General features: G+C 52.5%; 1 protein-coding gene across 1 annotated transcript in view; it reads left to right on the top strand.

Moving 5' to 3' along the window:
* CDH23 (cadherin related 23) overlaps positions 1-25,300 on the top strand; it is a 393,436-nt gene that overhangs the window by 201,260 nt on the left and 166,876 nt on the right. Inside the window, exons 10-11 of the mRNA XM_088792050.1 lie at positions 6,961-7,073; positions 8,645-8,833. Coding sequence (XP_088648176.1) covers positions 6,961-7,073; positions 8,645-8,833 — 302 coding nt within the window. The remainder of the gene's footprint in view (positions 1-6,960; positions 7,074-8,644; positions 8,834-25,300) is intronic.

Consider the following 25,300-nt stretch of genomic DNA (forward strand, 5'->3'; position numbering starts at 1 on the left):
ATCCCCCCTCCTCAAGGGTCCTCAGAAGGGGCAGCAAGCTCTCAGCCTGCATCTCCGCCCCTGCTTGAAAGCCGAGGTAACCCACACCGCTGGTTGCCATCTGCTGATCAGAGAGCTGTTGAATGCAGCCAGTCCAGATGCCACCCAGGAGGCTGGTCCCTTTTGTCAGCAGGCAGCTAAGTGACAATTTTTAATTCATAAGATCTTGCCCAAAGCCCATATCTCAGATGGACTCTTAGTTTTCATTGAACGGTGATACGATTCTATACCAGTCACAATTCTATGGTTCCGCTGGACAGTGATGGGCTCCCCCTGGCAGCGGGGAAGGGGAAATGCAGGGGCGTCTGGGTAGGACATGAGCTCTTTGACTTAGTGAGAGGCTGAGTTTAGGACCTTGCTCCGCCACTCACTGCCTGGATGACCTAGTATTAGTCCTTCTCCGTGCCTTAGTTTCCTCACCTTGAAAATGGGGATAATAGGACCTATCTCATGCGAGTTTGGGGAAAATTGAAAAAGATATGCATGCAGAACACTTCGCCAGGCACAATAGATGTTGACTGGTGTGGGGAGAGCTGACAGCTTGTTCTGGAGGAGATGGGTCGCAGGTGGGACTAACCTGGTCTGATTCTTCTATTTAGAAAGCAGGCATAGCAGGGAAAGAAGGAATAGGGACCAAAATGGGCACCTACTCTGTGCCAGGCACCACAGTAGGTGTGTTACATACATGATCATGCCTGATCCTCACACAGCCCAGTGAGCTGGGAGCTGTTATCCACACCTTGCAGATGAGGAATTTGGGTCGAAGGAATTAGAGGTTTGCAGGGGGTTTCACAGCTTCTAAGTGGCAGAGCTGTTATTGGTGCCCAGGTATTTTTTCAATCTGCAAGTTTATGCAGAGGCGGCAGTCTTCCCCTGGGCATCGATGTGATAGACTCCAGGCAGACCACCAGAGGGAAGGGGGTGCAAATCCCAGTTCTGCTCACTTCCCTGGAGAGGGTCCCTGACCCTGGACCGGGACGCTGGGTGACCAAGTCAGAGGCCAGGCGAGGGATCAGGACCGCACAGGTCATCTCATCCAGCCTCCTGCCTCCATTCAAGGACTGGCGTTTGAGTGGGTGAAGGCTTGGGCCCCGAAGTGCAACTAGATCATGAGCTCTTCACAAGCACTGCGTTCTTGTGTCTTCCCCCATGGCCCCGGCAAAAGGCCAGGCCCAAAGCATATCCCCACCTAGAGTGCTCAGTGACCCTTCCTAATTGCTGTAGTGGGGGAGGGAAACTTCAGGCCATCCCACAAATATATAATGAGCATTATTTGGGGTGCCACAGGGGAGAGAAGTGTGAGACCCCAGCCCTTTTCCTCAAGGCCACATGGTTCTTTGGGCATAAGAACCATAGAAACCCCACAGCACAGGGCGGTTCTGAGAGTACCAGCCCAGTGCTGGGCTCAAAGGAATGAGCTGGTGCAGCCTCCAGCATTGGCTTCCTGAAACCAGCCACACTGGAGCTGGATCTTAAGGGGAAGGACTGAGGTGGGAGCCCTTGTTTTTTCTTTAACTCAGAGGGCAGAGAGAGCGGTCGCTGTTAGCCCAGCAGAGCAGACAAAGCAATTGAAAGTCATCAGCCTGTGTTCCACACGCACCATCAGCTACTCACTAAACTGCTTTGCGCCCAGATCCAGCTCCACGCCGGGTCAAGATGCTGCAGTCGAGATAACAAGGGGACAAGATGTAGGCCTGATGAGATTTGGCAGGAGCCAGGAGGAGGGGTGCCTGTGGAAGGGGAAAGCCTGCCAGCCTCCAAGGAATGAGGAAGTGGGAGGGGGAGCCCCCCACAGCCCAAAGAAAGAGCCACCTCCGTGCGCCCCAAGTCTCAGTATCTACCCATCTGCACCAGCCCCATCCAGTTTCCCTCTCCCACTCCCTCCCCTCTCTCGCCTTGACCATGGATAAAACACAAGCCTTTCGCTTGACTCTGCTACGCCCTCTAGCTGCCACTCTGCTTCTCTGTTTTTTAGCCCAAACTCGTGGGAGCAGCACCTGCCCCCCTTGTCCCCACTTCTGTGCTCCGCACGCCCTCACATCTCACAGTCTGACCTAGCTACTACATTTTAATATACAGGGGAAAGAAGACTGTGACCCCCCGGCAGCCTTTTCATGCTGTTGCAGACTTGATTCACATTCTCTCAGTCTCTCTTGCAAAGCTGAAGCGAGCTTGATGTTTGAAGCTTCTAGAGGAGGTGGCTGCCAAGAGAACCAGCAGGGCCTGTAATGACCTGCTTCTTCTCTTGTGTGAATGCCTTAAGTCACCAGTTTCCAGAAGCCTTAGGGCACTCAAGGTGCAGCCCGTTCCACGCCAGAGCCCCTCCCCTACCAGGTATATCCACACACACCTAGGACAGCACCTGTCAACCCAAAGGAAGCAGCTGCCCTTCTGCTCAGCAACGGGGGCTGAACAGGTGAAAGGCGTCCCTAGTGAGACTCCCCTAACCCGTCAGTCCCCATGGGACTTGGAGAAAGAATGTCAGGACACCAGAGGGCTGACGTGGTGGTGTCAGCTTCCAGGATAGCAGAGAAACTTTTGTGTGTGGCTGCCAAGCTCACAGCCCCCCAGGGAAGAGAGAATGGTGAGAGGGGGGATAGAGAAGGTGAGCAAGGAAGTGACCTTCCTGAAGGGTGAGTCATGCCGGGAATAGAGGCCCAAGCCTAGGTGCGATGCCCTGTGGGCCTGAAGGTTTTGTTCTCGGCCTTGGCCTCCCAGGTGCCAACTTGTACACATGGGCCCTTGGTGGTGAGGCTGTCCTGGCAAAAGGATGGGGTTGACTCAGTGCTCCCACTGGGCAGACGGCTCTGGGCACGGGCTCCTTGGGTGTGGGTAAGGGTGGAGGAGGTGGGCCATCGTGTTAAGAGCTTCCTATGTGCCAGGCACTGTCTTAACTCATTTAATACTCACAGCAACACTCTGAGTTGGGTACTAATGTTACCCCCATTTTACAGACCAGGAAATTGAGGCTCAGATGTGTTAAGTAACTTGACCAAGGTCACTCACCAATGGCAGAGCCATGATCTGAACCCATGCAGTCTGCGTGCAGAGGGCATACTCTTAATCACCTCTCTATTCCACTCAGTGTTGCTTTTCGTCAGGGGCCTTAGCTCAGCAAGTACTTACACATTCAATGGTGTGATTATATCATGAACGTCACTCTTTACCGTGAGACTGAAGCCATGAACCTTGCCTTTTCTCTACTGGTTCTCCAGCAATTGCACACAGTAGGTGCTCAGTATGAACTTGAATGCAGGAGAGAGCTATTCAATCAGTCTTTGAATGAGGTCTGCCCTTGGCCTCTTGCCCCTGTCCAAGCAGGCATCCCACTGAGTGCTGACGTTACCATGGTGACAGTAGGGCCATGAGAGCCTGTGCCTCACTCAGGTGGTCTTGTCAGCTCCTTGGGTGTAACCCTTTCTGGCTGGGGATCCTGGGAGTTAGTGATTTATACTTGGTAGGAGGTTGGGAGGTGAGCTCCACACAGATGTGTGAAAAAGAATGTGTATGTGTGTGTGTGTGTGTGTGTGTGTGTGTTTTGGGGGAGGGTCCTCAAGTTTCACTGCATACTAGTTGGGAGGTATTGGCCTGCAGGTTTGTGGGAGAAGGTGCCTCATGCCTAGGTCGGGGGAGGGGGTGTTTTATGTCCTGGGAACAGACTCTGTGTTGGGGATGGACAGTGTGGCCATGAGTGGGGTACCCAACAGAGTGTGCCAGGGTAGACAACCCTCTTTCCCAAACTGAAAACCAAGCACCTTGTTCAGCAAGGGCCTTGTAGTGTGTGAATGATTTGTAGGGAAAATCTTGCAAAGATAAAAATTGAATCACATTCAGTTAAACATTTGATAGGTGCCTTTATTGGAAAGAATAAATTATATGAAAATCTGGAATGGTAGGATGCTGGAGGTGGGGGTTGGGGAGGGGGGTCCACACCTGTGTTTGTTGGGGGGGAGAAGGGGCAGCAGGAGGCTTTGAGGTCTGGCCTCTGGGTAGCCCTTCAGCTCAGCATTTAGGGGTTGAGAGGACCCAGCCCCCCAAAGGGTCCTGTGACGTCTGTGCTTCACCCCACTTCAGCACTGGTCACCCTGTAATGGGGATGGTTGGCTGAGGCTACATTTCCCATAAGAATGGGTCCCTGTCCATTGCAGGAGCTCAGTAATTGTTTGTGGAACGGGTCAGCTAATGACGACCAGATGAAAGCATGCATCCTCTTGTTTCCCCAGCAGCAGAACTCCTAGCTAAAGAAACTTCCTATATTCACGCATTTATGTGCCTCCCTGTGGCCCTGCCCTCCTCACTGCACAAACACAGCAGGAAGGTACCCAGATTTCTCCATAGCCACGGGAGGAGGCTTTAGGAAAGGCAAAGGCTGCAGGGATGTCCCCTCCCTGGCCTTGCCCCATGTCCGAGTCCCCAAAGCCCACAGTCTGAGAGTGACCTGAGACCGGAACGGGCTCCACAATCCTCAGCAGCCTCTCCCTGCTTTAGCCAATCCGGGAGCAGGCTGGGAGGACAGGTGGGAGCAGGCCTCTACCCACCAACCAGGTGGAAACAGGCCACCTGGCACGGGCCACCAGCCCGGGGTTGGCCGAGAACAGCCCCTGTCCAGAGACTGAAGTTACAAGAGGACATTGTCTCCCTCTGCTGTTTCCCTGGTTAATCCCAGAGCTGATGTGAGCCCCTACTTCATGCAGATCCCTTTAGAGGTGGGGAAGGGGAGAAGCAAGAAGGTGCAGCTTCCACGGGTCATCCTGGTGTCCACCTGTGTGTGTTAAAGGCCGGGCATTAGTTCTCTCCTGTGGAATCAGTGTCCATCTACCCCTTTCCCCGGTCCTGCTGGTCCTCCAGGGCCCAGCTCAAACAGCACTTACTGAGTACTTATTTTGTGCCAGGAACTGTTCTCAGCTGACATATACATACATATGTATGCATTTCATATATATGTATGTACACACACACACACACACACACACACACACCGTGTTTCCCCGAAAATAAGACCCAGCCGGACCATCAGCTCTAATGCGTCTTTTGGAGCAAAAATTAATATAATATAATATAATACTGGATCTTATATTAATTTTGCTCCAAAAGACGCATTAGAGCTGATGGTCCAGCTAGGTATTATTTTCGGGGAAACAGGGTATATACACACACTCGTATATGTATTTTATGTATTTATTTATTTTCACACTCATTTAATTCTCATAACTCTATGAGGTAGATCCATTATTATCCCCATTTTACAGATAAGGAAACCAAGACACAGAGGGGTTAGGTCAAGTTGTCCAAGGTCACACAGCTAGACAGTGGTGTATAGAATCAGTGCCACCTCCTCCATGAAGCCTTCCTTCTTTGACTCTTCCCATGTGTGAATAGCCTCATTTCTGCTGTGAACTCAGAGATGCTGATTCTTGTGGCTGTCAAAGTCCCCTTACCAGGCTGTAAGTGCTTCAGTGTCAGAATCCTTGGCAGAGTGACATCTGTGCCCCCGCAATGCCAAGCACAGGGCCTGGCCATAGGGCAGCCTGCCCAGGGGATTGCTGACTATGTGAACGGATGGCAGTGAGTGAGTTTGTGGATGAACCAACACACTGGTTCATGAGAAAGAGAGGAGGGTTTGGAATGGCATTTTGCCAGGTGAGCAGGTGAACTCACAGCTTGGTGTGCAGGACACAAAGGCAATTACAGGGGCCAGGGGGGCTGGGAGCAGCCATCCTTTAGGAACATGCTTGCCAGTGGGTGCCCAGCACTGGCCAGGGACCTTGAGGGACAGTCGTAAAAGGCCCCCATCGTTGGGACTTTTAGGCTAGGTGGGAAGATTCCATGGACACGCGGGAAGCCACTGGAGAACAGACAGAACAATGGCTACTGCCTGGGGGCATGGAGGGGTCAGCACCTTCCGGGAAGAATGGGGGGGGGCCCTGGCACTGGGTGGGAGTGGGCAAGGGAAGGCCAAAAGAGGAAGGTGGACACTGAAAGACAGGAGGCAGGAAGGCACATGGTGATTTGGGGAACCTGAGGTGCCTGAAGGGGAGACCATAAAATGAAGTTGGTGGGGCAGAGAGGGGTGGGGATACAGAGACCTCTGGCTGAACCAGTGTCATTTGCGGATGATTTTTGCTAGTACTTGAAATATATGTATTTTACATTTTAATAAGTACTTAAATACTTATTCTTAAATTTGAATTAGGTGTTTCACATATATTTATCATAAAAGGAAACTTTGCCTCACTGCCATAAATAGAAAATTAGAACAGAATAGAAAACGACCATAAAAATGAGCACAGAGGAAACAACAAGGTTACTGCTTTAGTCCATTCGGCTGCTAGAACACACCACAGTCTGGGTGGCTTATAAACAACAGAACTTTCTCTCTCCCCACTCTGGAGGCTGGAAGTCTGAGCTCAGAGTGCCAGCCTGGAGCTCTGTGGGTTCACTTTTTATAAGAGCACAAATCCCATTCATGAGGGCTCTGACCTCATCACCTCCCAAAGGCTCCACCCACTAATACAATCACTTTGGAGGGTAGGATTTCACCACATAATTCTGGGGGGACACCACATTCCGCTTGTTGCCGTTACTGAGTCCTAGCTGAGCGCTGCTCCCTTTGGAGGCTGTGCGCCTGAAGCTCGCTCTCTCTTTGTTACACAGGAAAACAAACGAATGTTAGAGAGGGGCTACAGACCTATTAGCACAAAACCAAGACTTTCTCCTCTCCTCAGAGACAGCGGAAGAAGACGGAAAGGGCATAACAGTCTCATTCTGTGAAGCGGTGCTGTCCACTGCCGAGGCCCTGTACCCAGCGCTCTTTCCATCCCTCCTCGAGCCCGCTTCCCTTTTAAGTCACTAACTGGTCCTTAACGCCCGGGAGAGGAGCCCTGACCCCAGTCACAACGGGAATACTTCTCTCTCTTGCAGGGAATACCAATAGCATCTTTGCCCTGGACTACATCAGCGGAGCCCTGACCTTGAATGGCATACTGGACCGGGAGAACCCCCTGTACAGCCACGGCTTTATCCTGACGGTGAAGGTACGAGCCGGGCCACCTCCTTCTGAGTAGTGGGGAAGCCCGAGCTGAGCCTCCAGAAGTGTCCATGGTGGAAGCTCCCAGGAGGCACATCACTTCGCTCTCTCACCCGGTGCTGATTCCCAGGGCTCATGCCAACGTGTATCAGGTGTAGGCCATGTCAGGGGCATTTGCTGGGCACACAGTAGGTGCTCATTCTGTGGTCCGTACTGTTATCTTTCATTCCAAGTTGTAGCTACCTCAGATTCTTAAGTTTACCCCATTTCTGGGGTTTTGTCCCATTTCTAATTCTCACGGCTTCCCTGGGGCTATTATCTTGTTAGGAACAGCAACTACAGCAGTGAGATATGTCAGCTGTAGTGGCTCCCACCCGAGAAGACGAGAAGGCGTGGTGGAGCCACAGCCCCCGGCCCCTACAGCCACCTGCCACTCATGGCCGGTTTTAATTAAAATCAATGACTTGCTGAGCCATTCCCTGGGAAACCCATTTCAGGTCTGGATCCTGCCTGGGTCACAGGGGTCCTCCCCAGCCCCAGCCATCGATTGAGGCCAGGCGACGGCATAAAGCCTGAGGAGAGGGGCTCTGGGAAGGAGCCCTTCCATTGGTGCAGCCCAGCCTGGCTCTTCACTGCTCTCCTTGACCTTGAAAAGGCCTGGGGCAGTGATGGGTTACCTAGTCTCCTCTTACCTACTGGCTCCTTCCTCTCCACCTGCTGTGCACCTGACGTGTGGGCCGACTGACACCACCTGTCCCCCACTCAGTGCCAAGCTCCTGGGCCCCCATCAACTTCCCTCCTTTCTTTGCTCTCTTCCTATGGAGGCGGTGGCTCCAATGGGAGAGAGCTGCTCCCTAGTCCCATGGAAGCCACCAATTTACTGTGGGGATCCTGAGCTCAGTGTGTCCATCTTTATGTAAAAGGTGAGCGTAAGTTCCCAAACTTGGCTGCGAATCCAAATCCCCTAGGGAGCTGGTGAAACATACCTAGTCCTGGGCCTTTCGCCCACAGACTCTGGTTCAGAGGGTTGGGGTGGGAACAGGGAATGGATATTTGGGGGTCTGGGGTCTCTGGTCCAGAGACTGGATACCCAGGTATCTGAGTCCATCTATTCCTGAGTCCAATCTAGAATCTCACAGTGCCTAGCACGGAGTTCAATCCATAGGAGATGCTGAATTAAGACTTAATTACATGCTAGCACAAAAATTCTTGGGCTTGGTTTCTTCATCTGTCAAATTGCATAAAGATTCTCCCTTTGCCCCTTGATGAGCCTCCAGATCTGTCTCATCCTCCCTACCCCACTTCATCCCCTTGGTTCTAGAATCCTATTGCCTGAGTTTGACACCCACTCTGGCTGTGTGACCTTGTACAAGTTACTTAACCTCTCTGAGCCCCAGTTTCCTCATAGGTAAAATGGGAATGCTAGTGATAGATTCTTCCTCCGGGGGTTGTGGTGAGGACGAGATGGGATAATTCACAAAATGCGCTGTGTCTGGCATTAAGACAGCCCTGGTACATGATAGCTATTATTGTGATTATGGCTGCCTGCATCCTGGGCTGTTTGTCCTCTATCTGCAGGGTACAGAGCTGAATGATGACCGCACCCCATCCGATGCCACCGTCACCACCACGTTCAACATTCTGGTTATTGACATCAATGACAATGCCCCAGAGTTCAACAGCTCCGAGTACAGCGTGGCCATCACTGAGCTGGCGCAGGTCGGCTTCGCCCTCCCCCTCTTCATACAGGTGGTGGACAAGGACGAGGTAAGTCCCTGGGACACATGGGCCATCCAGACCCACCACCCTGACCTGGCTGAGCAACCCTGGGAGAGACACCAAGTATCTCTGAGTTTCCAGGTCCCCATCTATAAAATAGAAACAAACATAGTTGTGCCCCTCCCCTGCTGTGTTCTGAGGATAAGTACGGCTGCCAAAAACCAGTAGTCTCTAAACTTTACACTACCCCCTACACCCTTCAAGAGACCTTTGAGCACACACCTCCCATGTGTAGTTGCTTATTTAGAAATTACATACATGATTGTTCTACTAATCTATTATGTATACTATAAAGCATCAAAATAGAAATTTTAAAAGGTAGAGGCTCTTGTATAAATAATGACCTTGGCAGAAAATCTTATTCCCGCTTTCAGTGTAATAATGATCCCACATTTTCCGCACAAGAATCCTACGTGCTTTCAAGGGGATCCCAGGCCATAAGGAGACTCCAGAGGGGCTACCTTCATCCCCTTTCAGGGCCTGCCTGGCTGAGGCCAGTCTTAAAAGAAAGAGCCATGGGCCATGAGTGAGGGAGAGCTCAAGAGGGACAGGAGAGAGGAGGGTCCGGGCCGGGCTGCAGCCCCTGTGAGCCCTGTCAGGCCCTGCATATCGGGCCATGGGCCAGGCCTGGATGGGACAGGCTTCCATCCGATGACACCCGCTCAGCCTGCCTCCTCCTCTGACCCCTCCTCCTGCCCCATCTCCCTTGCCTGTCATAGCCACAGTCGTTAACAGGATATCTATTTGTTACTGCCGCTCCCCTGGCCCACTCTGCTCAGGAATTCCATTAGGTTTCCCAGCCCGAGGTCCTTCTCTGCAATTACTCCTCACTCTGGGCTCCAGCACTGGCCTTGCTCCAGGCCTGGCTTCCTCCTCGCTCCTCCTGCCCCTCTCCACTCTGACTGCTCAGCAAACTTTCCTCCCACATCACTCCCATCTCCTGCCAGCTTCTCTCAACCAGACGTGGTCTCCCTCAAGGACTCAGGGCCAGGAGGGCAGGTCAGTGTGTGTGTGTGTGTGTGTGTGTGTGTGTGTGTGTGTGTGTGTGTGTGTGTGTACACGTACATGTGTACATGTGTACATGCCTCCGTCCCCTGCTAAGTCATTCCATACCCATCTGAGATAACTAAAGCATGTGCTGAGCACCTGCTGTGTACAGGAATGTTTACAAGGATCTGTACTTGGCCCCTTGAGGGAGTCCCGCAAGTATACCCCGTAGTCCCTGTCCCAAGTGGCCAAGTGTGTTTACGCAAATGTACAGTGTACCTTTTAAAACATATACAAGAATGCAGAAAGTTGAAAAGGTGGAGATAAACAGCTATCACAACAAGTTCTCATGCCCCCGTGGGTCATCTTGTGTCCCCTGGAGTGCAGCACCCTCTTAGAGACTGCTGTGTAAATGAGAACCTCCGAAGAGTGTCCCACCCTTGGTTTCATGCTAATGATAACACCCAAGAGAAGAGAGGCACTGGTTCCGGAGCGTGGGTCCCGGGTCCAGTGACTCCAGGCAGGGAGGGCTCTCGAGCTCCGCTGAGGAAGGGGGAGTAAGACTGGGAAGATCAGGAAAGGCTCTGTGGTAACAGGGGACTAGGGCTGAGCCTTGGGGTGTAAATTAGATCATGAAAAGGAGCGCAGGAGGGCTGGCAGGGCAGGCGGTGGGCCACAGAGGGGCGCAGAAGGAGAAACCTGCAAGTGGATCAAGGGGCCACGCGGTGACCCATGCGACTGCTGCAGGGTTTGTGCAGTAGGCTGGTGGGAAGGTCGGCTGGGACGTGGCCTTGGAGGGCCTTGAGTGCCAAGCCAAGGAATTCAGGCGTCATTTTCGAGGTATCCCAGACGGGCAGCAGCTTGTGTCGTGGTTCACAGCCCAAGCTCTGCAGTCAGACGGGGCCTGTGTTCAAGTCCATCCTTGCCATTTGCTAGCTCTGTGACCTGGGGTGAGTCATTGACCCTTTCTAAGCACCACTTTGCTCATCTGTGTAAAAAAGAAATAGAAGGAAAATGTGTCAGTCAGTTTCTCTTGCAGTAACAAATGACCCCTGAAACAGAAGTTTAGTTCTCACTCTGACTGCTTGTCTGGCACAGGTGGGCAGGGAGACCCCCTTTGTGTAGACACGCAGGTGCACACGCTGCAGTTCCATCAGTCACTGCGGCAGGGAGGAGACCGCTGGGAGGTTAAGCACCAGCTCCTCTCTGCTTCCTCCCAGAGCGGGCCCCTCAGCTACAATGAGCTGCGTGCCCCATTTCACAGCCAGAAGGCTGTGGGATGTGGGAAAGCAGCTCTCTGTGTCTGCCACAGAGGATACCAACAAGTATTGGGAGGCAGGGAGATCAGATGTTTTGTGCATAGGACTCATTGGGGTGCCTGCCACACCCAGGTGTTAACCAGAGGGGTCCAGGGAGCATTGCCACCGGCAGGGCCAGAACCTCCAGCGCCCTGCTCACGGCGACGGTCGGTCGGGGGATTTCAAGGTCACCCTGACTCCTTGGGCTTTATCTCAGGCTCCCTTTGCTGGAAGCCCTGTGTGAAGCTTCTGCAGGAATGCCGAGGGGTGTCTGGGTCCAGGCTTCATGCCGAGGGGTGTCTGGGTCCAGGCTTCATGCCGAGGGGTGTCTGGGTCCAGGCTTCATGCCGAGGGGTGTCTGGGTCCAGGCTTCATGCCGAGGGGTGTCTGGGTCCAGGCTTCATGCCGAGGGGTGTCTGGGTCCAGGCTTCATGCCGAGGGGTGTCTGGGTCCAGGCTTCATGCCGAGGGGTGTCTGGGTCCAGGCTTCATGCCGAGGGGTGTCTGGGTCCAGGCTTCATGCCGAGGGGTGTCTGGGTCCAGGCTTCATGCCGAGGGGTGTCTGGGTCCAGGCTTCATGCCGAGGGGTGTCTGGGTCCAGGCTTCATGCCGAGGGGTGTCTGGGTCCAGGCTTCATGCCGAGGGGTGTCTGGGTCCAGGCTTCATGCCGAGGGGTGTCTGGGTCCAGGCTTCATGCCGAGGGGTGTCTGGGTCCAGGCTTCATGCCGAGGGGTGTCTGGGTCCAGGCTTCATGCCGAGGGGTGTCTGGGTCCAGGCTTCATGCCGAGGGGTGTCTGGGTCCAGGCTGCCTCTAGTGATCGCTCCCCACCCAGGCGTAGGCATCAGCATGCCCACTGCGGACATGGTCCTCAGCCCTGCCAGGGACCATTCCACTGTTTTCCCCAGGGAGTTGGCCAGTGTCTCTGACAATAGAGAACTGGCCTCCTCCATGGGGCCCCACTTCTCCAGGGCACCGTGAGGTACAGGAAGAGAACTACCCACGAGGACTGGCAGCCCCAAAACCCATACTGCCCCCTCCGAGGTCATTTGGGCCATTCTCCAGGCTCCCTGTAGAGAGAGCTGCACCCAAACCACCCCAGACGTGGTCGTAGGCGGCTTCCTAAATAAGAGAGAGGGACAAATTGCTTTCTAAATTGCCCTGCTCTTTCGTATCTCCCAACTCTTCTCCTCTCTCCAACACTCCAGAGGAATTCGGATCTGGACAAGTAAATGCTCCCAAGGCCCAGTCTTGGATGCTGAGAGTCAGGCCCCAGGTTCCCGGGCTGGTGCGTTCAGCCGCATTGCCCGCAGGAACAGAAAAGACAGAGGCCACTGGCACTGGAGCCTGATCAAGTGTCCGGAATCTGGGGGAAATCAGGGACCCTCAAAGAGAAATCAGGCAATTTTTGTAAGAGATTTTTCTTTATATTGTCATTTCTCCCAGTTCTCTTTCTGAGAGGAAAATACACTTGTTGGGATTTGTGTCTGGGTTGAAGGTGGCTCTGGATTTGCTCATTGCGGCAGAAAAATGCGTTCGTTGAGCAAAGTTGGAGGAAGAAAGGGAGCATGAGGAGAGGTGAAATCCCTGTGTCACAGATTCTGTAAACCACGTGATTCTCCCTTACGCTGACCATGACTGTGATCTTGCAGTTATTAGTGTGAGGATCTTACTCATACCCGTCTCCGGATGAGACTGAGTGAGCCACAGGCAGTGTGTAACCCTGTGTCTCATACTCTGCCTGGCCCTCGGGAAGTGCTGCGGAAATGAGTATTGGTGGAGTTAAAGCGTGATTCCATGACGCAGTGATACAAACTGATCTGCAGGCAGGGCCCTGTGCTGAAGCCCAATTCTGGCCGAGTTTGCTTAGGAAGGTGACCTCAAAGTCCACTGTGGGGCAGTAGAGGGTGCTGATGGGAAACAGAAAAGGAAGGAGGAAGCAGTTTAACCTCTCAGCAGCACTTTGTGGCAGTCATTCCTAATAAGGATGCTAATCTCATTCACAAAGACTAACTGCCTGCCATCCCCTCCAGATCTAAGATTCTACTCAGTTTCTTACTGAACCTCAGGCTCTGCCAAACCATTCAAGACAACAAAGGTGCTTGAAAGAGGCCCTTTCTATCTCCCAAGGACTCCATCCTCATTGTGAAGTCTCTCAGAGTAATTTCTTTTCATTTGCCCAGCTATAGAACACTCATAGAAGCCAGGGAAGGAAGGGATGGGGTGGGCTGAAACTAACAACAACCCATTTGTACAGTGTGACAGTTGAGATGCAAATAGATGGTTGTAATGCAAATCACAAAAAAATCTCAAGGCAAAGGCCCCAGGAGTCAGCCTTGGTGTGGGAGCTCATCTCTGAGTTTCAAATTAAAGGCTGTGGCAGCTGCATTCCCCCGGTGCCTGGATGCTGGTGTGTCTCCTGTCTCCTCCCCGGGGGCTCTGGGAAGCCGCAGGAAGCAAGCAGCACACTTGCCCTCTCAGATTCCATCATTTCCTTACCCACCCCCTGCCCACCACACAGTGTTTGTGTTTTCTCCACTTTGGTCAACGTTTCCTCCCCTGATCTTGCCTGCAGCCCTCCCCAGTCCTACCTCCAGCTGAGCCAGCCCAGGCTGTCATGGTTTCCCATCTGCTTGCGGTGAGGTTATTGGGATGGTTGGAATTTTCTGTCCTAAAAACCACCCTACTACTTAGATGCCAGTGGGATATCTGTGTTCTGTATCCTGCCTCTGCAGGGTCGGGGGAGGGAGGCAGGGAATGTGGGAGACCATTCGCGCCTCTGGATGCTTTAGAAATCCCAGCAAAGTTATTTTTTTTAATATTGTTTTTAAATACTGCTTTTGCATTATACACGACCACTCCCAGTTGACTCAGAGAGCTGAAAATTGACAGTTCCTCGCATCCGCCCGCCAGTCAGGAGAAGTACCGTTCATGTACATCGGATTGTCTCAGGAGTTGGGAGCATTTGATCCATTTTATTTCTATCTCATTTCCGACCCACCACTCCTCAGAACATATTTGCTGCTGTCCTTGAGAACATTTCTTTCAGAGAATCAGGGTTGGAGTGGGGACTGGGGTGCCAGTATCCCCCAAGAGAGGCTTCTTCTGCCTGGTTCTGGCTGCTTCTGGAAATTGGAATAGTATCAGAATGGCTTTCAGACCCCATTGATTTGCCCCACCCCCACCTTTCTGAGGGACGATATTGAAATTTACACAGGTGGGAGGATTACGCATTCATTCACTCAACAAACTGTGCCCGCCACTAGGGAGATAGTGCTGAAATGTGGCCCCTGCCCTCCAAGAGCTTCTGTGTCACTCCAGTGAGGAAGCCGGAGGAATAAGCACCAGCATCATTGCTGGTGGAAACGAATGTCAAGAAGTCAGTAGACACAGTGAGTGATGGGCTGGGGTCGGGGGCTATTTTCAACTCAGTGGTCACAGAAGGCCTTCCAAGGAGGTGCTGTTAGAGCAGTGGTTACACAGTGTGGGGGAGGCAGCCACGCAGAGCTGTGGAGGGAGAACATTTTTGCAGTGGGTGCTCCCCTGCAAGGGCAGAGGTCCCTGGAAACCGCCTGGCATTTTCAGGGAGCGGAAAGGAGGCTCATGTGGCTGGCGAGGGGGGCTTGAGAGAGCAGTGGGGGATGAGGCTGCAGCCGTCCACAGGGGCCGGGCCAGGCCTTGCCGGCCACCGGAAGGTGTTTTTCTGTTAGTGTGAGCCCAGTGGGGAGGCAGGGCGAGCTGACATGCTGGAAGTCGTCTTTCTTAAGGAGCCCTGATTACTGTGTTGAAAATGGATTGTCAGGGGCCAAGGGTGAAAGCAGGGAAAGGCAGCAGTCTCCCACACAGAAAACTCTCCCGTCTCCCTGTCCACCTCCTCCTGCCAGCAGGTGCTTTCTAGTGTCTAACTTGAGGTTCTCTTGTAGTTTAGCCATTTTCTTCTTAAGGTGTTTACAGAAGCCAAGCACCCTAGGCTCTTATAATGAAACCCGAAAAGTCCCATAGAAACTGCCTTCAGTATTCGTGTCAGGAGGACGCTGAATGGCCACCTTCAGTCTTTGTGACAGAGGATCTCCCAAGTTAAAATTAGCCCAGGATTTTGAACTCTGACCACAGCATTCTGCTGCCAGACCTACCCTGACTGCCCAGAGAAGGTGGTAGAGAAAACACAGAAGCCAGGTCCCATCGCAGTTGTGTTCCTCACACACGGAGTGACTCTAAGCAAGTCATGTCCCCACTCTGTGCCGCAGCGTCTACCGCTGGAAAACCATGGGCCGGTCAGTCTTCATTAAGACCCTACACATCTATCATTCTTTTGGTCCAAGAGGACCTAGGTGAGAAGGGGAGGGTTTTGTCTGAGCTTCCCTCTTCACTCCTGCCCCCCACATTTGCTCATAAACCCTTCCTTGAACTTGTTCCAGCTGCCCCTGCTCCCCGCTTAGGGCAGAGGGGCCGGGCCTGGCACTTCTGTGGGCCTGATCTCCCTGCAGCCTTTTCAGTCCGCTCAGGAGTTTGTCTATTTGATCCCACCTGGAGCATCCTTTCTCAGGTTGGGGACAGAAAAGCAGCTGGAGTGGTTAAAAACAAGGGCTTTAAAGCCACATCGACTGGCTTCAAATCCTGGCCCTGCCACTTGTGATCTGTGTGACCTTAGGGGACTCATGTATCCTCCCTGATTCAGTTTTCTCCTCTGCAGATGGAGACAATAATAGCACCTGCCTCATAAAGCCGTTATGAGGATTAAATGAATTAATATATGTATTTAGAACAGTGCCTAGCCCATAAAAAGCACTCCTTAAATTGTAACTGTTTTTATTATCCCCAGCCCTGTAAGATGTGTATTATTGTGAGGAGGAGGTAGAGGCTCAGAGAGGTTAAGGGGCTTCCCCAAGGTCACACAATCAGTGGGTCTCAGAGCTTGGCCTTGAACTCTCAGTCCTGTGTTTCTTATACATACTACGGGGCTCCCCATTTGTGGCCATGGCTCCCCATTCTCAAAGGTTTGGTCCCACCAAGCGGGTGGGTCTCCCACCTCCAGCGTGGCTGGTGGGAGGGAGAGGAGGGAAGTAAGGCAAAGGGGGGGGGGGTGCCTGCACTGCAGAGGTGAACAGGGACACATCTGTCAGGAGCTAATTCCTATTTCAGGCAGGAGATGACACGATTCATTTGTTTGAGGGACAACGAAAAAACAGAGAGAATTACCCGCCTCCCCAAGGAGAAACATCACCAAATAAATAAATAAAAGAAAGCAAATGATGGGGAGAAAAAGCCATATTCTGGAATATTGGGTTTATTTGTAGAAATGGGGAGGAGACGGTGAGAAGGGAGGTTATTCTTATTCTCTTGCTCATCTTGGCACTGATTTTTATCCGTCGCCCTCATTTTCCATTCCACATGTGTTCCAGGCCTGTCAGAGAGCCCAGCCCACAACCTTGTATTTATTTAAATTTATTTTCGCATTTATTCCTGGTTGGTCAGTCTGTCCAGCCTGCATTTCCTCTGGCCCCTGGCCCCACTCAGCCCTGCAAGGTTGTGACTGCAGCCCCCATGGGCCCCTCAAATACTTCCTTTTAGTCCAGGAATCCTGAACCTGGAAGCGGGGTCTACTGACCCCCACTCCCAAGGCATCTGTGACCCTGGATGGAGAAAACTCTGCACCTTCTTTTTGTATTAACCTCTAACTGAATGTGAGCACTCCCTTTAATTATGAAAATAGAAACAAACCACAGTGGCATTAGTGGTACCTGTGACTTTGAACCCAAGAGAAATCTCAGATATTTTTGCATCGTATTATAGGTGTCCCAGGGAATCTCAAAATGTCATTTAAATTCATCACGACTTTGAAATCACAGCATACATTTGACCCACTGCCAAATCTCATTGTTTAATCCATTAACAAACACATAATTCTACTGTAGTACCCTTTTCAAATACTTTGATGACTACATTTCAAAGTAATTAATTGACATTGTGGTCCGTGTATTTTATTCTATGTAATTAAAGATGTTATTCTAAAGGAGCAAGACAAACAAAGAAACAAAACTCATAGACACAGACAATAGTTTAGTGGTTACCAGAGGGGAAGGGGGTGGGGGGTGGTAGATGAGGGTAAATGGGATCCAATATATGGTGATGGAAGGAGAACTGACTCTGGGTGGTGAACACACAATGTGATACATAGATGATGTATTACAGAATTGTACACCTGAAACCTATGTAACTTTATGTACAATTGTCGCCCCAATAAACTTTAATTTAAAAAAAAAAAAAAAGCTATTCTGAGAAGTGGGGCTGTGGGTTTCCCTGGACCGTCAGAGGGGTCCATGGCACAAAAAAAGATGAAAACCCCTTTTAATCCCTGTGCTCACGAACTGCCATCCTTCAGCCCAGCTCCTTGCTCGGGTTTCTGCCCTCAGGCTTACCTCTAGCTGCTTCTCAGAGGTGACATCCATGTCGGGTGGGGTGGGGTGGACTCAGGGAGGCCGTTTGCTCCATGTCACACATTCGGCTGAGGGGCCATTTTCCAGTTCTGGATCCTCCAGGGCACTGTTCCACGGGGCCCATAAATCTGTCACCAGCATCTACCTTTTGGTAGAGACACAGGAAATATATGTCCCTGCCACCCTGGGGAGTGATCCCAACTTCTCTAAACTTCTCCAACCTGCTGATGTGAGCCAGGGCACGGACCTCTGTTTTCCTATTTTTCTAAAGCAATTCGAACTAAAAACCAAACTCCAGAAGCAGTGAAGAGGGGGGTGGGGAAGTGAGGGAAGGGCTGGCTGCCAGCATCCATGGAGGCAGGTGTGGGTTCTTACACTCTCTGTGGATGTGTGATTGCCCAATTATCCAGACCTTTCTTTCCTCTCCATTAGGGAGGTAACTGGAATCTGGCTAGAAATCTCCCACCTCCCACTGAATCCCCCAGGAGGTGTAAGGAAAATGGCTGGAATGCCTCCAACATTCCGTGCCTCTCGCCCAGCTTGTGGTCTCATCAGTGGAATAAAGCTGAGAGGAGGTAGGGGGTGAGGGCTCTGGCCCAGGGAGCAACCAAGACGAGACACAGGAAGAAGTGAAGGTCAGCATTGCCTTATCCCCACTCCCCCACTCCTCAAGCCAGGGTGCTCATCCTGGCTGCTCCTGTTTCTGCAAGGTTCTCTGGTGCTTCTGTTGCATAGCAGGGGTTAAGTGTCCACCCAAAGCAGCGTCAGCACAGCTGGCACCTGGAATCTATGATGCCAACTTTGCACCTTTGTCCCCTCCTCCCCCTGCCCTGGCAGTGGGCAGTGGTCCGTTTGCAAGACCTCTGTTGTCTCACAGCTTCAGCTCACATTTCTAGGGTTCCTCCCCCCAAAATTAGGCTCTCCAGGAAAATATCTGTTGCCATCAAAGCAAAGCTGCTCTGGAAGGGAAGCCAGGGAGGAGCGGGCCAGCCCCATCTGCACTTTTTCTCATTAATTTCTCCCCAGTTGCCTTTGCTGAGGCTCTTATTATGACGAGGAGGAGGAGGATTTTTCTGTGTGTGGCTGCATCCGGCGGTGTGATTCCTCTCAGCCTGCTAAGCTCCAAGCTCCCTGAGGACCAGAGGGTGTCCTAGCAGGATTTAGACACCTCCTAATTCAGTCTCATCCATAAATCTCATTAGCATGCTATTTACACCAGGCCTGTAGCCCTGTGAAGGTGTGAAGGAGGCAGCGCCTACGTGGCAGCTGTAGTGCCAGGGCCCGCTCCTCACCCCCTCCTGCCCCAGGACCTGCAGCTGGGCCCCTCCAGCAGCTGGAGGTCATCTTTCATATATTGGATTTGGGGGATCGTTCCCCTTTCACCCAGCTACCTGGCAGTGGTCTCTTTCCTCTTATCCACCAGCACCATGCTCACGAGCAGGACTGGCACCCACGGGACGTAGTGGGGCTCATTCTGAGAGTCATGCTCCCTAAAAGCAGTGGCTGAGCTTCCTAAAGACCCCCAGCGGGAGCAGAGCAGAACTAACAAACTTCATCCTCCACCCCTCTCCCTTTTTCCATCACCTCTTGGCTGGTTCATGCCTACTGTGGTGCCCCTTCACCGTGGGTACCGGTGAGCCCAGTCTCACCCTAGCGCGTGGTTTCTTCCTCTCACAATCCCCTGCATGCCCCATTTGCCACCTCCCACCGTGCCCCTGACAGCCATAGATGATGTGTCTTGTTTGTCTTCCTGTCTCAAAGGGTAAGGCTAAGCATAGCTCAACTGGGAGTTGTGTCTGAGTGTCACCCCATCACCGTGGCCGTGGGCCATGAAATATCCTAATCTATGAGTAACATGGACAGAAACGTCCTGCTGGGCCGCTGTGGCGACGGTGGGTCACTGAGGAGGGCACAGAGCTTCCTGCCCAGAGTCAGCGCCCAGCCCTACTCTCCTGGGCTCCCGCTGACTCTGTCCCCTGGAGGGGAGGTCAGTGCAGGGACGCAGTGGGAAGGGGCAGGAGGCATTTCATGGCAAGGCAAGGTTTCATGGCTGTGTCACCACTCTGTCCATGAAGGCACAGGGCAGACCCTCCCTTCTCCGTCTCCACACCTCCGTTTCTCCATCTGTTACGGACTTCATTCGAAAAAGGAATGGAGAGTGAGAAGGAATTTTCAAAATCAAGATTGTCGTACATTTACATCCCGGATTAGATACAGAGGTACAGAGCATGCTTTCCTCTCATTCGTCCTGCATGTGCCCTGAGTCAACAGGCAGGTATCTCTGCTCTTCTCACATGAGCAAAACTGGGCTTAGAGAGAAACCCTGTACGTAAGGTCACAGAACAGAGCAGAAGATGTGCAATGGCTCGTCAAGCACATAGGGTAGTGGGCACCCACAGGCCTGGGGCAGGAAAAGTAGGAGATACCCAGGGGACCCTCACATTGAGCAGGAGGTAGGGATCCATTCATTAGTTCATTTATCCCATAAGTGCTCGTTGAGCACCTGCCTTGTGCAGGATGCGATTCTAGGCACTGTTCATATGTGAACACAACAGCTGAAGTCCAGCTCTAGGGCAACTTGTGTTCCAGGGACGCAAGACTAGAGAAACAAACAAGGAAATGTATATCGTGTCAAGTGGTGATGAGAGCCATGGAGAAAAATACAGCAGGGCCAGGGATTGAAGGAAGTCTGGGACGGGGAATGGGAAGCCTCTGATCAGGTAACATTTGAGGACAGTGAAATGGGGGGTGAGCCATGTGCATGTGGAGGAAGAGCATTCCAGGCAGAGGGACCAGCAAGCACAGTGTCTCTGAGGCAGGAGTGTGTCTGCACAGCAAGGAAGAGCGAGGGGGTCCGTGGGCTGGGACAGGGGGTCAGGCAGACTGGCTGCTGTCAGGGCGGGGCTTTCACAGGAGTGAGGGGCACGGGCAGGGAGTGAGGGATTTGATCTGATTGAAGTTTCAAAAGCATGTTCTGTGGAAACAGCCCAAATGCCCCTCAGCTTAGGAGGACATAAACAATACGTGGTATCTCCCTACAGAGGAGTGTTAGTCAGCCATTGTCATAATGAAGTTCTGACACGTGCTACCACCTGGATGAACCTACAGAACATGCTCAGTGAGAGAAGCCAGGTACCAAAGGCCATACAGTGTATGGTTCCATCTATATAAAACGTCCAGAGGAGGCAAATCCACAGGCAGAAAGCATAGGAGGGGCTGCAGGGGCCGGGGAGGGGCACGAGGAGTGACTGCTCCAGGGGAGGGGCTTCCTTTTGGAGGGAGGAACATGTTTTGAGATCAGGCAGAGGTGGTAGTTGCACAGCATCATGAATATACAAAAAAACACTGAATTGTATGCTTTCAGATGGTTAAAATGGTGAATTTTATCTAAAAGAAAAGAAAAGTTTTTAAAGGACAGTCGGGCTGCCCGGGAGAATCGGTGGTACAGGGCAGGGCCATTACTAGGAGGTGAGGAGAGCAGCTGGAGGTGCAGTGGAGGAGGGAGGAGTGGTCAGCTCCTGGACGTCGTGCAGGACAGTCAATAGGACTTGCTGGTGTGGGGGAGGCGGAGGGCGTGAGAACGCCTGCACAGGGTGTTGACCTGAGGGGTCAGAAAAGCGGAGTTCTTACTTCCTGAGCTGTTGATTGGTGAGGGGAAGGTGGAAGCTGTAGATGAACTTTCAGCATATTATGTGCGACGTGTTTGTTAGACATCCAAACGGAAGTTCCAAGAGGCAGAGGGGTGTGCTAGTAAGTATCCCACAAGCAGCTCTGCGCGGGAGGGAGGGGGAGGGATCCCTCACTTGTAGCACTGGTGATCTCTCTGGCCGATCGCCAGCAGGGACGTGACCTCAGCTGGCTCTCCTGGACCCTGGACATCTAACAGGAGCCTCTAAGGAGCCAAGGAGGCTCCAGCCAGCGCTCTGTGGACCCTGGCTGGAGATGGAAATGTAAGCGTCGTCGCCAGTGTCTGGATTATGTTTAAAGCCACAGGTCTAGCTGGGCTCACCTGGGAACAGGGTGGGGGTAGAGCTGAGAGGAGGGCTAGGGACCCGAGCAGCCCCCGGGCTCCCCAGTGTTCCCATTAGGGGAGATGAGGATGACCCAGCAAAGACATGGAGAGGCAGCCACCCCCGAGGGAGGAGAGGACCAAGAGGGAACACGGGGGCACAGGAGAATGATTGAGGCAGGCGGGGCACAAGGTGAAGGGGCAGGAGTCAGAAGGAGGAGGAGGAGGCCGCCTGCCCCTAACTTCCAGCGCTAGTCACCAATCAGCATGGATCTGTGTTTCCCTCTCTGTTTTCAGCATAATGACTCTTAATTGCCCTCATTAGGGACTGTCCAAATGCACTAATATTTACAGAGCAGAACTACCAGGCTTTTTTTCTCTTTCTTTCTTTTATTAATCCGCTTGACCCTCTTTTCCCACCTGCCCTACAGCCCTCCCCTGGCACGCAGGGCTCAGACCTGAGAGGGATACAGTACCTCACCCCCCCCCCCCAGCTCAGCAGGTCCGTGTAGATGTGCTAACTGGTCCCATAAGGATGGGACGGTGCTTAGGTAAGCAGACCACTCAGGTGAAGTGAGAAGCAGGGGATCTCAAAGGCATTATCCAGGTGAAAGCAGCCAGCCTCAAAGACTGCGTCCTGTGTGATTCCATGACACTTAAAAAGACAACTACTGGTGGGGAACCAGTCAGTGGTGACCAGAGGTTGGGGTAGCAGAGGAGTGGCTGTAATGGGACAGCACGAGAGGTTCTTGAGGGGGGTGAGACTGTTCTGTATCCTAGTTGCGATGGGGCTAACACAAATCTATCCGTGTGTTAAAATTCTACAACTGTATACCCCCAAATGTCTACTTTACGGCATGTTAATTATAGAAATGATCAATTATTGTAGACCTCTTCACTAATCCACCCCTCCCAAAAGATGAAGTGCAAGGTACCAGCATAAATAGCATCACTGATGGACTTTTAGACGCCGCACCATCCTTCTCTCACTGTCGTTTAATTCAGCAAGTATGTAATACATACGCTCCTATACAACCAGGAAGGTGGGCTGGAGGGCCTTGCATGCCTAACTCAGCAGGCAGTGGGGAGCCATTGATAGTCCTTGAGCATGAGTGACCCTCAAAGCTGTGCTTTAGGCTGATTAAGCTGGACACCAGGAAAATGAGGACAGTGACCAAGGTTGATGGCAGACAGGGACTGGATGTGGGGCCTGTGGGAAAGGCAGGGGTTGGAATGAGGCTAGAGTTGGGAATCCCAGTGATGGGAATGGCAGAAACTCAAAAGGACAGGTTAGGCGAAGGTAAAGAAGGTGGGGGTGCCACCATCTGCCACCACTCCACTGGGCAGTGGCCAACCCTTCCTGGTTTCACCTTTACCCTAACTTAGCTCCTCATCTAAGTACTCGCCACCCATTCTTACCTGCTTTCCTTCTGAGTCCCCCTATTTCTCTGTTTCTCTTTGAATTTGATCATCTCTCTTGCCCCCCCCACCCAACCTTCATCCTGTCTCTGTATCTTCTCCCTGATTTTTTCCTCACACCCACGCATTCACAGATAAACACACATGTAGCCCATTCATTCATGCATTTATTCCTTTGTCCATCCAGCCATAGTTATTGTGTGGCCAACACATGTGCCTTGGAAGGTGTGGAATGTGTCAAGGAGAAGGGGCCCTTTGCAGGCCTGGACCACTGTGCCTGGGTTTGACTCCGGGACACGCAGAGGCAGCTGAGTGACGTGGGGTTGTCACCAGGCACACTCACCCATCTTCCTGGAGCCCAACACCCTGTCCCAGACCAGGACCTATTTCTTAGGGCATTTGTGGTGTGTTTGTTCACGGGGAAGGGGACCCAAGACCAGGCAGCTCCCCCTGGTAGAGGGCTAGGGAAATATGGGAGATGAAATCACCCACTCCCTTTTGGTTCCCAGGATCCCAGCACTCCCAGGTTCAGAGCCTCTAAACAGCCATGAGCTCTGTCCTCCAGGCCTCCTGAAGGCAATGTGAGCCCTCATTTTGAAAGGCAGCCCAGAGAGGGCAGACAGTTTATCTGAGGTCACAAAGCTTGTCAGCTCTGGGGTTGTCTCCTCCTCTCCCACCCCTTCCAGCCCTCTCAGCACCCTCGCTGCCCCCCAGAGGCACGGGGAAGATGGACTTGCTATTGGAGAGGCAGCGGAATCCAAAGAGGCTGGGTTAGCGGCAGGGAACGTTCCTCTCCTGATTTTCATAAGGCGGTTCGATTTCTTTGCCTGGCCACACATTTTTCGCTGTGGGAAAAGTGAAATCATTTTAGCATGATAAGTAGACAGAGCCAGGCAATTGCTGGATGCAAGGCCCAGCTCCTAGCTCTGCACCCGGCCCCTCGCTGCTCTTCTGTCTGAGGCCCCTAGAGGTCTTGGCCAGAAAGCAGAGCGTTGAATGCTCCCTCTGCCAGCCATCAAGGCTCATCCTCGTCCTGCAGCGGCCCCGCCCCCCAGGCCATGTGACCCTCCCCAGAGGGAGGGACGGGACAATTATGGGGTTGGGCAAACTGAGATGCATACCCTTTTTCCTGCATTTTAGACTCTCCTACCTGTAGCTCTGAGAACACTTACACCCCACTTTAGCCCCTTGACCCAACCCCAACCAAAATTCCAGTGCAGAATTTGCCAGTAGAGTGAAGGAGGGGGTGGAAACCAGGTATGGTGGTGAGGTCCAAATTGGAGGTTCCGATCAGAATGGCAGACCTTAAAGTCAGAAATGTGGCCACCTGTGCTGGGAGGTATGCCCAGGTGGGAAGGCAGGACGGCGAGGAAGGAATTGTTAACGCTTTTTACTTGGGGTAGGTGCCTTTCAAACAGTGTTTCATGCTGGAGAGAGGGAAGGAAAAGGGTGCGATGGCCTCATTTCCTTGGGATCTTGCAGGGTGGCGGGGGAACATGTTGTCATGGCATTAAGAGCTCAGGCCTTCTCTGTCCTCCTGTTCTTTGTGTGAATTACCAGGCCAGGTAGCCTGTGACAGCAGGGCCTGTATGTGTGGGCCTGGAAAGGTCCCTGTGAAGCCTGGGCCTTCCACAAAACCTTGCCCTCACCACACCCACAGGCACTGTCAAGGGGAGCCTAGCCCTCTTGGCCAGTTTCCCTGAAGCCACTTTGTTTCAACCTGTACCCAATGGGGTGATTGCTCTGATCCTTAGAAGTCCAGGGCAGCCCAAAGATTGAATCCTACCAGAAACGGCTATTTGCTTGGGGCAGAGAAATGAGGTCGGAGTGGTCAGTTCCAACTCTGGGGGTGGGTATAGTTAGCGTTGCTGTAACCAGTGGACACAGGTGGCACCTATGACCCCCCACCCCACCCCCAGACAAGAGCCACCCAGACCAATGGCCACCCTGAGCAAGAGCCATTGGTCAGCTGTGTCCCCACTAGCCTGTCCTCACTGGTAAGGACCAGCTCCTGCGTGCGAGCTGCATGGGGCTTGAGCGTCTGAGGTCAGCGCAGCAGAGCGTCTGAGGGGAGCGTCTGTAGGACACAGGCTAGTGGGGTTGGAACTAGATGCTTAGAACCCTGTGTTTTCCACACCAAGTGTGTGACCTCTGTGCCTGGGCATTGGTACCAACTGCCCCTAGTGGGCTGACACACCTAGTAGAGTTGGGGACCAACTGTCATGGTTTGCCTGAGACCGCCCAGCTTTTAGCACTTTAGGTTCCAGGTACTAGAAATCCTCTTAGTCCCAGGCAAACTGGGACAGCT

The sequence above is a fragment of the Rhinolophus sinicus genome, chromosome 15 (genome assembly GCF_057876585.1).
Source record: "Rhinolophus sinicus isolate RSI-liver-muscle chromosome 15, RSI-T2T, whole genome shotgun sequence".
NCBI classification, from domain to species: Eukaryota; Metazoa; Chordata; class Mammalia; order Chiroptera; family Rhinolophidae; genus Rhinolophus; species Rhinolophus sinicus.